The following is a 12,691-nucleotide window of genomic DNA, read 5'->3' as shown; positions in this document are numbered from 1 at the left end:
ATAGATATTAATCTAGCACCTTATTACGAAATTGAAAAGGAGCTTAAAAAAACCACCCACCAAAAACTGATAACAGATTTTGCAATTATAAAACCAGTAGAAGAACCACAAGGTCCCACAACTAGTTTCTTGTCCAATAGCGAAAACTATGTTGAAGAAATATCTTCTGATGAAGCTATTGCTCCCCCAAAACGCCCACGTGCAAAGATCTTTGAAGACAGTGAAACAGATTAATTACCATATGAAGTTTGAAGAATAACAATACAGTTTTTAATAAACCTTTAATTTGTTTTTAAATTTTTTAATGTGCACATAATTATTTAAATTTTGTTTTTTGAATTTTGAAATATATATGTTTACCATATATCTTGTGTTTTTAATTGTATAAGAAAGTCTGAACTTTAGTATTGAGTTGAAATATATGTGCATCTGTTATTTTGTATGTATTTTATTAAAAAATGTAGTGGAACATAACCCCCAAATTTATATGAAAACTATGTTTTAGATAACGCGGAATTACATAACGCGCAATTATTCTGGAACGTATTCGCGTTATACGAGGGATACCTGTATATAAAATACAGCTGGTCCAAGACATGAAACCGACCGATCCTCTCAAACGAGATAATTTCAGTCGTTGGGCTCTTGAAAGACTCGTCCGCATTTTTGGACTTTGAATTTTGTTCAGCGCTGAGGCTCATGAGCGCCATCTGTGTTTATAATTTTTCTGGCTGAAGTATCGCACAGAGGGTTGAGGACTTCGATAAATTTCCTGTGTCTGCGCTATTACCGCGGTTGCCCGCTTCCTCTTGCTGGCACCACTGATGCAATGTGTAACTGTTTGTTTTTGCTTGTTTTAGCAACCAGAATTCAAATAATGCGCTGACTAGTGTTCGGGAGTAAGTATGGAAAGGATATGTTTTTGGGTTTGAGTAGGTAAATTTGGAAAAGTGCGAGGACCGTGCCTTACGTGGGACTTGAACCCACAACCTCTAGGATGGCAGGCTAGTACACTTACACTAGACTAGCGAGGCCGTCCATAGATTAGAACTGCAATAAAAAATGCCAAACTGAATTTGAATACTTAAAATTTTCTGTTTTTTTTGCGCGTTTTCCTGAATCATTCAATTCACAAAAATCATTTAATTTATAAAAATACCCCCATTAAAAAATGAGTTTTGATTTAATAGAAATAAAAAATTAAATTCAAGCCTAGACAATTTCTTCCGAAATCACGAGTATTTTGAGAAAAAAATTACTAAAATCGGTCAAAAATTGTCTTCTCTAGCGATTATATTGGTGATTTATGAAAAAATCAACGCAACCAACGCTCGGGTTACTTCACTGCCAGCTGAACAACGACTACTGGCAAAGCGAAATGAACGGGCGCAATTCTGCTAGTGAGTCCCCTTTGACGTGGCAGACGAAGTTACTCTCATAATTTGTAATCCATCATCCTTATTTTCCCGCAAGGGCATCTCCCTCACGGAGGTGAGGGTTCGACGCGGACCCTAGTCAAGATGTCCCTCGTTTCAGCGACTTTGTAAGGGTTAGCTAGAAAGTTAGGAGACAAAATCCAGCACATGTCTGTTCCCAGCAATATTAGGGAAATCCATGGGGATAATTGACAAATATCATACTCATATTCGTATGATGAGTCTCACATAAAGCAATACCGTCCAGTTATTCATGGTGTCGACTTTTCATTTCATTTTCCAAAAAAATAATAAATAAATAAAGAAATAATAAATCCATTGTCTTCTAAATACAATCATTTATTTTCGCCTGTTACTAATTCATCTATTATTCAATCCTTACATTTTCAGATGTGACAAATTTGGAATATGTGAATGTCGTCGCTGATGCTGGAAAAAATGTTACTATTCTGTGCCCAGGCGTCTCCGAGCACTCGCTGGTCGATACTTTGGTGTGGAAGACCTCAACAACCACAATAGCACAGTTTGCCAATCGGATACAGCATCTGCACAGTCCGAGAGTGAGTATTTCAAGTATTTACTACGAAAGTTTAAAAACAAGCAAGATTAAAATTGTGAGCCTTAGAACAAAAGAGAGTGTAGGAAGTAAAACGCAAATAATCGACACGAACGCAGAGGCACAGGAAAGGTCAGCCTCGAGAGATAAAAATACTAGCAGTGTTTGTTTAACCCGACTTTCGGGATTGTGTTAATATAATCGCGGGATTTCGGGACTCATCTCGGAATATAAAACATTAAAATTAAGTAAAAATAAAATAAACATTTTGTTAAAATTTTTTTTTTAATTGTTAATAAAATAATTTTAATTTTTAAAAATAATAAAAAAAAACGTTTGACACTAAAAGATTTGAAAATAGAGAAGATAGGTTTTTTATTATAACATTTGTTGGGTTAAAATACTAGAGGTAAACTAATCTAAAAAAAAGATATAGCTCAAAGATCAATCCACTTTTTAAATCGCCAAACCAAAACAACCGAACAATGGGAAGAAGGACAAAGCGACTTAGAATTGGAGGATGATGACCAAACGGTGACTAATTACATCGCGTTAACCGCTTCAAGCTGCTGATGAAATTATCCAGTTGTGTAATGAAGCGAGAAAGTGAGAACGCAGACAACTGAATCTTAGCCTTACGAGAGCAATACAGCTGGAGGGAAACTGCTGCGATGATTCCACGCCATCCTCTATAAAGTTGCCGCAGAAAGGACTTGAAGCAATCACAAGACTCACTGTACGGATACCCAACGAACAATGCCCGTTCAAAATTCCCACCAAATTTGAGAGCTGTGACTTTGTTAGCCACAGAAGCTCCCACGAACGCCCACCATCTACCAGTAGCCGAAAGGATCTCGCGACTTCGCACGGTTGCGCACTAACCCATCACTCACTGAATTGATACGAGGCCCATATTTTCAGGAGCAGACTACAGGTTTTCAAGTGAACGCCAATCCTACAATTTCGCGGTGAAACCGTCTGGAGGGTCCCTGTCTAGTCAGCTCGTCAGCCCAGCAGTTTTACTCTGTGCCGCTGTGATGTCGCGGCAAAACCGCCCACAGGGCTATGTGAGGCTCAAAATGAATATGCGTTTAACCCTTTCGGTCCGAACGGGACTTATATGTCCCGGCAATGTTTGAAGATACCTAAAATTTTGATGGGACAAAAGACTTTTATTTCACCCATAGCAACTAATAAACATATAAAATAATTTGTATTTCCGTTAGCGGCTTTCCGTACCGAAAGGGTTAAAGAATTGGAAACTTACGGCTCAGTACTTCTTGAAAAATCGATAGAGCTCCGATCGCTGGTTAGATTGTTAATGAGGCATAATCCATAGGGTCAGCATAGGTATGACTATCATAGGCATCATCAACAATGGTGAAGCACATTCATTGATTTTTTTCTATCTTTGTCTATCATTCGCTAAACTAAGGAGATGCATTTGTGGGTCTGATGTATTGGGAATGGACCAGCTTAACTTTCTATCCCTCGACCAGCATTTCAAATGCAAAAAGGATTCAGGGAAGTTTGAAGAGGAGCTAAGTGTGTAATATTCTGCTTCGCCCCTTATGGTTATGGCTTTTCCTTACACATATTTTCTGTTTTTTTTTTATTAAAAAAAATTTTTTATATTTAAAAAAATTTTTAATATTTAAATTTTTTTTAATATATAAAATTTTTTTAATATTGTAATTAAAATTTTTTTAGTATACATTTTTTTTTTAAATTTAATATTAAAAAAATATTTTTTTTTACTATTTAAATTTTTCTTTTTTATTTAGTTTTTTAATTAATGAAAAAAACTTTTTTTTAATATTTAAAATTTTTTTTAATATATAAAATTTTTTTTTAATATCTTAATTTTTTTAATATAAAAATTTATTTTAATATTTAATTTAAAAAAATTTTTTTTTTTATTTTTAAATTTTTCTTTTTAATTTTGTTTTTTAATGAATGAAAACAACTTTTTTTTAATATTTAAAATTTTTTTAAAATTAAAAATTTTTTTTTTATATATATTATATTATATTGTATATATTAAAAAAATATTTTTTTTAAATTTTATTTTGTTTTTCAATGATCACGCGACTTACTAAAATTCATGTTTTCGTACTAGTAAACTTTGCTGCTTAAAGACTCATTCGACTGGCAGTTCGCTTCAGTGATGCTTCGAAGTTATTTCGGTGGCGTTGAAAAATAATAGTTTACCTTAACTAAACTTTGGGAGTACTGCAGTATATTTCAATCAGAACTAACCGCTATTGCGAAAAATTAGACCGGCTGTTCACTTGCATGAGACAACAAGCTGAATAAATCGTAAGTAGCTGAGTGGACCCTCTTGGCTAACCAAGTTTCGTTAGTAATTGAGATATTAACCCAACACTAAGCGACCTCGGTGGTCTAGTATAAGTGCACTAGCCTGCCATCCCAGAGGTTGTGGGTTCGAATCCCACGTAAAGCACGGTCCTCGCACTTTTCCAACTGTACCTGTTTCAAAAAAAAAAAAAAAACAAAATCTCAATCCCAAACCCCAAAGCCTTATCCTTTCCATCCTTACACCCGCACAATAGTCAGCGCATTATTTGCATTGCGGCTGCTAAAATAAGCAAACACAAAGAAAAAAGAAACATTTACACATTGCATCAGTGGCGCCAGCAAGAGGAAGTGGGCAACCGCGGTAATAGCGCAGAAACACCACTTTAGCGAAGTCCCCCACCATCTGTGCGATCCTTCTGCCAGAAAAATGTGAGACACAGATGGCGCTCCAAGCAGTAAGAAAGGCGTTGTTCCTAAGCAACGACAGTTCACTATTTAAGACTGGTAGCGGCAGGATAATCACCTACCCTGCCAGAAATCAAAAACAAATTAACGAAACCAACGCAAGACTGAGTCTTGTCGAGGGCCTATGCTCCCGAGAGGAGTGAACAAGGAAAAAAAAACATACGATGGGGTACATGCCATATAAATCTGCCTACCCCAAATTTCTGTTGCAGTAGCTGCTTTTGAGATGATGAAATGGAATATTATCTTCAACCATCGCTCAGCCGTCACGTCTTCATGAGGCTAAGATTCCGATATCTTGATGCTATAATCGCTTACGCCATTTGGGTCGAGTTTAACAAAGCGCGCCAGTCGTTTCTTTCTCGTGCTAGCCGGCGCTAGTTAGAAACACCAAGTGAAGCTAACTCCTTCTCCACCTGATCTTTCCAGTATAGAGGAGGCCCTCCTCTTCCTATGCCACCACCATTTGATAGCGCATCAAATACTTTCACAGCACGAGTCCTTGTATCCGTTCGGATGACATGACCCAGCCAACGAATCCGCTGGGTATTTACTCGCTCGTCGTCTTTAAGCTCATACAGCTTATCGTTCCATCGCCTGCAATATTCGCCATCAACAACGTGCAAAAGTCCAAAAATCTTCCCAATCTTTCTCGGAATCTTTATCCGGAATCAATTTCCAAAATCTTTCTCTCGAACACTCAAAGGGATCCCTCATCGGATATTGTCAGCGTCCGCTCATCTCCAACCTGAAATTACTGCCATCCAATTTTATTTGACCTACTCGAATCGAGCCTAACCGAACGTAGCCTTACATAAAGTTAGCTGAGTACTAGACGAACTTTTTGATATGTCCTCTTGATGGCCACGGATGGGACGGACCTGGTCGGGGTTTTTTCAAGGGCTTACTAAGCATTAATATTGAATAGGTGGCTCCTTTACCTTTCTCTTTCGATTGGAAATTCATGTGGTGAGAAACAAAATCATTTAAATTACCTATTTACTGGAAGATGATAAAGTTGACTAGTTCTCCTCATTATTATATCATAGCATCGGCGCTAAGGTTTCTACAACTAACTCAAGCTATAAATCATTTATAATTTTTTTCTTTTCTTCTGTTTCTTATTCACTTGTGGCGCCACAACGCAGCATTAGACAGATATTGGTTGAAACATTAACTGCTACCTTGAAGAATAATTTAGTTCATCACAAACTTTTTCTTCATACCTTTTCAAGTACCTTCCCAGCTTTTAATTTCTGGGACAACGCCTACACCTATTTTAACTAGTGATCTCTAACTGTCCATAAGTATAAATTTAAAGATTACTTTTTTGGTAATCTTCCGATTTTGCGGTATTGTAGCCGATCTTTTCAGCACTCTAAGTGCATTGGAGGGTAATTCCGCTTTTTGTTAAATTTTTTCAAATCTTCTCCTTAAATCTACGTAGATATATCCCAGTACCTTCATCATAAGCCATATTCATCGATCTTTTCCAACAATCTTTTTCTCAACAAAATTTTTCGCCAATAAAAATAATGGAATTATAAAACACGAAACAGCAAACAACACAAACAAAAAAGAATTTGCTTTTCACTAATTTTTGCCTAGCCAAAGTTCAAAGAAGAAGAATATCCATCCCTAGTCTCGTTGCAGGTGCAATTTTTGTTGTAGTAATATTGTAATGGAAATAATTTATAAAGGGGCTAAAATATTAAAACCAAAAACCTTTATTTGCAAGCTTATTGCTGCACTCTCATCACAACGTTTACAAAAACAAATAAGCATTACCTCTTTAAGCCGTAATCACAAAGCGTAGGGAGAATATTTTGAGCGGAGTTGTGTGTTGAGTTGAAATTTCATTATTTTATTTGTTTGTTAATTTCTTTACCAGAAATTAAAACCCATTTCATAAGTCACCAGGGGAAAATATCAGTGCAGTTAGTACAGCTGTGGGAACTTGGGTAAGAACCCATATAATGGGTGGTTTTCTAAAGGTGTGGACTCCAAGCAAACTTTCAAGCTTGATTAGCTTCGCATTTGGCTGAATGCCGGACACACACATATCTTGATGGGCACTGGGAAGGCTAGAGCACAGGAACTTATTGACAATTTATTCATTTTTCATTTTTCATTTAAATTAAATATTTTTTTTTATAAGAGCCATAACCAAGATTTTCAACAAAACTTTTTAAAAATTAAAAAAAAAATTGTGTATATAAGATATTTGAAATGTTTTTAAAAGTCGGAAATTTTAGCTTGACGAGTTTTTCCTTTAAGGATACTCGGTGGGCTAGCAATTTCAAAAAATTAATTTTTGAGTTGAAACTTCTTAGCCGTCGATGAACGCGCGAGAATGGAGAGTAAAATTCCAAGGCCATACAACGTTTTGGGCAATTTCGTTCCGCGAGAGAGAAATCAGATATAACGTAGAGGAAACGGAGAGAGAGAGCTATACCTTATATATTTTATAGTAATTTACCATCATAAATCCATTCATTTTCGATTGATTATTTGCTGTTGACCGTCTGATATTTGACAGTTTATATTTTGAATTATTTTATTACGGGCATTAGTCACAACGCTTCGTTTAAATATTGGGTTATTTAAGGTTTTTCGCAATGTTAATCCTTTAGATCATCCTGATCTTCATCATCAAGGAGAATTTCATTATATAAATTAATATAGTCCTCCACGTCAACATGGATTTCGCTCTGAACTCGCTTAATAACATTGGAAAACTGGGGGTGCTGATATGGGAAGCTCATCTGCGACTGATAAACTGCTTTTGTTTGTACTGAGAGAAAAATAACTTTAACATTTTTCGATTTAAGATCACGCGGAGAAAATCTGTCATCAAGTCAGATGTCATCCAAGTCTTTGGGTCCAATTGCCACGTATTTTAAGTTTGTGCGACTGACGTAATGTTACGAAACGCCGGAAGTCTTGCACATTTCACACTAACAAAAAAGTGTATTTTTTCTCCAGCCATATTGACGCAGAGCAAAATGGTGAAGCTATCCTTAGAAATTTCAATTTTTTCACCTCTAGATTTTTCATCTTTTAATGCAAATGTTTTAGCGGGTAATACGCGGCAAAAGAAGCCAAATTAGGCACATTTTTGGTAAAACTCTTCACAACATCTGGGCTTAGACTAGCAGCTTCTCCCAAAAAATGTACGGAAGGTTATGCTGAGCCGTTTTTTGAGCCTAATACACTAACCCGGATGATACACTAAAATCGTCGTTATTGAGTCCCACTGAAATTTCTTTAGCTTGGCTTCTTATAAGTGTATCTGACAGAGGAATGCCCTTATTTCGATTCTTCGAAAATCATTCCTAGCAAAATTTTTCCAGCCTAAGGCCTATGGGATTCAGGAGACACATTATTTTCACCGGATTGGCATCAGTCGCACAAACTTAAAATTTTGTCTTTGTTTTTTTTTAATGCAAGCTGCTTGAGTTTTTCTGAGTTTATATTTCTTTACAGCTGTCCGCTTATGGGGAATGCAAATACCTTTTGAGGTGGAAAATAAGTGTGGCTTTCTGTTATGAGGTGGCTCTCCGCTCAAGGGGGAAGTTGTTGTTGTTGTAGTTGTTGAAGGGGTTGAATATTTCCACTAAAATAATCCTAATTAGTGACCAGCACCATTTTACTACCACTGTCCTCGTGTGATGATGTTTTTTTTTTTGCTTATAAGTCAGATCCATCCAGGCAGGTCCATGTATAGCAGCAAATTCTTTATCTCGATGTCTGAGATCTCATTAATTTGCTGTAAGAAAGGCTTACCGAAAGAGCGAAGTCGTGCCCTAGCTAGACCCGGACATTCACATAAGTAGTGGTCAAGACTTTCCTTCACCCCTTCCGCTTGACAGCTTCTGCAGATGGGATTAAAAGGAAGGTTGAGTCTGGCTGCATGCTCCCAATGACCTTTAAGGGTTGCAGTGATGCGTGAGATGTTTGGTCGAGAACATCTTAACAGATCATTTGTCCTTGGATTTTGTATGACGGTCATGTGTTTTTTGCATCAATGGATGCTTTTATTGTGTTCAGTGGGGCGAATACTGCCACCGCCTCCGCTGAGTCTAGTGTCGAACCTTTTCTTGCTAGCTCATCCGCTATCTCATTACCCCGTATGTTCCTTTGACCGGGAACCCATATAAGAGTAATTTCAAGCCAATGACTAAGCAATTCCAGCTCCTCTCTACACTGTAAGACTAGTTTGGATGAAATGAAGTTGGAGTCTAAGGCCTTGATAGCTGCTTGACTTTCGGAAAAGATAGCTAAAAGTTCTACCTGGAACACGCTGGCATAGTCAGGAAGACGAATTGACTGAGATAGGTAGTTCATCTTAGAACCGTCGGTATAGATTTCGCTATCGTGTCTTCCAATGATCTTCCCGTTGCTCCATTCGGCACTCGGTGGAAAACGTACCGTAAAGTCTATCTTGAAGTTAAGGTCGGGGAACGTGTAGTCTGATCTGTTTTTGAGCAGCAATGGTCCCTGTAGGAGGATCTTACTGTGACCGTACGACCTTGTTGTCCAGCTTCCTATGTCTCTCCGCGCTGCAAGTAGCGATTGTTTTTATATGTCAGTCTAATGTTAGTAGATGAGTTAGTACATTGAGCGCTTCAGTAGGACTGGTGCTAAGCGCTGCTGCGGTTAAAATACTCGCTGTTCTTTGTATCTTGTTCAGTTTGGTTTGGTTGTATTTCTTTTCTATTGCGGGCCATTTGAGTAGTGTCGCATATGTATGTATGGACCTTACAATGGCTGTGTAGGACCAAATGGATAGATTTGGTTGGAGACGCCATTTTTTACCTAACATTCCATTACACAAGTAAAGTGCTATATTCGCTTTCTTTACCCTGTACTCTACGTTGGACTTCCAGCTGAGTTTGGGGTGTAGGATAACACCTAGGTATTTTGCCTGTTGGGTTGGCGAGAGACTAACGCCGTTTAGTTTTGGGAGATTAAAGTTTGGTACCTTGGTTTTCTTGGTGAATAGCATCAGTTCAGTTTTTCTCGGGTTTAGTTTATCTCAGGTTCAGTCCGTGGCCCAATTACTGAGTAATACCAGAGCTCCTTCCATAATATCACTGATTGTGGTTGGAAACATTCCTGAAACCATAAGCACTATGTCGTCCGCGTACGCCACTACTTTGATTCCCTTTCGGTTGAATTTGGTAAGGACGTTGTTGACAACTAGTAACCACAGCAGAGGGGATAAGACTCCTCCCTGAGGGGTTCCCCTGTTGACAGAGCCTTTTATCGTGCTGCTGCCTCCCTCACCGATGTTTATTCTAGTTTTAAGTATGTTCTCTATCCATCCGTTGAGACCTATGTCTATGCCTAGCATATCAAGGGGGAGGTCCGTTTATGAGAGGTGCCCGCTTAAGAGAGATGCCGGTTAGGAGAGAGTACACCGTGCATCCTAGTTCCAAACTAGTAATAAAAAATAAATAAAAAATGCAACAAGTTTTCTTCGAAATTTCACACCTTCACATAGAATTTCTACAAAAACCTCGATTACCTATACAATGTTTTGGGCTATTAAATTTTGAACAAAATGCAAGTTTCATATGGCACTAAAAGGTGGCGCTAAATTAATCATCGAGTTCTGTTTTTGAAGAGATTTTTTACTAAATAAACCACAACAAATGAATTTGAGTGATGGAAGTCTTTATTTCGACATTTACGCGCTCCACTGCTTGTGTGGCTGTCTGCATATAGTAGCCGTCTGACTTTAGATTAGATTAGATTTGTGGGGGGTTGGATAAGTCCAAGCACTCAGTCAGTAGGCCATTGTACTACATCCGGATAGATATCAGTGGAAAGAATAGAGATAGGAAAGATAAAAGGTGGATGGTAAAAACGGATAAATTAGTTTGAGGTCACTCTTCCACAAATATCTTGGATTCATTGATGAATTTTAAGAGATCGGGAAGAGAAAGAGTATGAACTTTATCCATACGTCTGATTTACGATGGTATTTTCGGTGGATGATTAATTTTGCGCCACCTTGTGTCTACGGATTATAAATATAAAAAAAACCTATGTTGTGAAGAGGCTCAAATACGATTGACGTATCCAGCCATCTGCAAAATCGATAAATCTTCCGTTAGGGTGACTAATTTTGCGCCACCTGTATGTGTTTCCTTGAGCCACTGGTTGTAATTATAGATAAAATTATGAAAAAATAAGAACTTTTATACAAATTTCAGCTAGAAATCGAAAAAACACCCGTTACAAGCAAATTTTAACGTCATAATTCTTCGAAAATATCGAATTCCATTTTACTGCTGGCAGCAAACATTGCGCTCGCATTGTTTGTTACTGCATAGGTGTAGAATATTTCTAGGTATTCAAGCTTAAAATTTTAATACACTGCCAAAAAAATAAACACAACTGAATTGCAAAGGCACACCGCTCAGCTCCGATAGTGCCCAGGGCAACTGAGCTGAAAATTGTGGTTGAAAGGAGTTTGGCAAAAGATCGGTATGTATTTACAGTAATCCCCTGTATGTATGCACATATAAATGTGCATGTTTTTAGTTCCCTGCATTTATGTATGTGTGTGTGTGCTTATATCCAAATGCGTTATGTGTAAAATCAAATACAAAATATTTTAAAAAATTTTTGAATGAATAAAATTACTTAGATTTTGCTTATTTTGGGCTTGCCAGTGCCACTGTGAGGCAACAGGAGCAAAACAGAAAGTCAGTGTGTGCGTATGTATGTAGTAGTGTGTGTGCATGCATCCATACATATATACATATATATACATTTTCATATCCGAAGCACTGACAGCGTTGTAGGGCTCCTGTTTGCAACCGTGTTTTACGGTGGACTTTGTGAAATGAGCGAGTTGAATTGTAGAAAAACATCAAAACTTGGTTGAAATTTTGTTTTTGTGTGTACATATAAGTATTGAGTTCTTACCGTGAGATTAATAATATACTCACATGCAACTCAATTAGAAAAAGGTAACTTGAAATCAGAAATTGTTGGGTAAATGATTTTTGCTTTTAATGAATATCTAACTTTTGAAATCCATACAGAATAAAAATAAAATGGCATTGTTGCTACGAAGCTGTTATTATTTCAAAAATATATTCCTGCTTGCATTTACATATTCTGCTGTAAAGCTTCTAATATCAAACTCACATTTGATATTTCTAAAAATTGGTAAACTAAGGAAAATAAGCACTCAATAATTTCTACCTCTCACCCTTAAATAGTTGTTTGTTTGCTTCATTTGAAAACCACTAGGATTTGCAGTAATTTTATTACTTTTTTTGGTGAAAAAATTATTCCTGCTTCTACAAAAACCGCATAAATCCCAGTTTTAAACTTTGAGGAAATTAAAAAAAAAAATCATCAAGGGCTCATCAAAATGTTAGTTAGTTAAATATTTAATTAAAATTAAAAAAAAATTCGAGTATGCAGTTTTGTAACTCATTAAATTCTGGGTTAAAAAGAATAAGTTTCAAATGGCTCAAAAATCGCGTTGATTTTTGACAATTTATTTTTCTGGTGGTCTTGTGCATTTTCTCCATACAACGAATGCTCGGCCAGTTTTATTTTATTTTACATATTTACTTGAATATTAATTATGCATAACCACAGTACAAAATCAGCAGCAGGAATTATATTTTCTGCTTAGATAAAAAAGCTTAAAAAAAATTGCATTCCAAAGCATATTTGTGTTCTTGTACGCCACCTTGACAAGTTCCCTGGAAATGCGGCTTCCTCTTACGAAATAAAAGAAAGTCATACAAGGCGATAATGTAACCCTAAACAAGAGATTGTCGTGGTGCAAGTCGTGCTTTTTCGCTGCGAGTTCAAGTCGCACACACAATAACACAGAACAACAACATACTTAAACAAGCCAATTCATTATGAATTCTGTAAATAC

The 12,691-nt window shown here is 36.8% G+C and overlaps 1 protein-coding gene across 1 annotated transcript in view; it reads left to right on the top strand.

Moving 5' to 3' along the window:
• Positions 1–1,378: 1,378 nt before the first annotated feature.
• The window catches only part of LOC128855893 (protein sidekick-2-like), a 92,721-nt gene continuing 81,408 nt past the window's right edge, over positions 1,379–12,691 (top strand). The window contains exons 1-2 of the mRNA XM_054091119.1: positions 1,379–1,400; positions 1,827–1,996. Of these exons, the coding sequence (XP_053947094.1) occupies positions 1,379–1,400; positions 1,827–1,996 (192 nt within the window). The remainder of the gene's footprint in view (positions 1,401–1,826; positions 1,997–12,691) is intronic.

The sequence above is a fragment of the Anastrepha ludens genome, chromosome 2 (genome assembly GCF_028408465.1).
Source record: "Anastrepha ludens isolate Willacy chromosome 2, idAnaLude1.1, whole genome shotgun sequence".
Lineage (NCBI taxonomy): Eukaryota > Metazoa > Arthropoda > Insecta > Diptera > Tephritidae > Anastrepha > Anastrepha ludens.
This window is presented reverse-complemented; position numbering and strand designations above follow the sequence as displayed.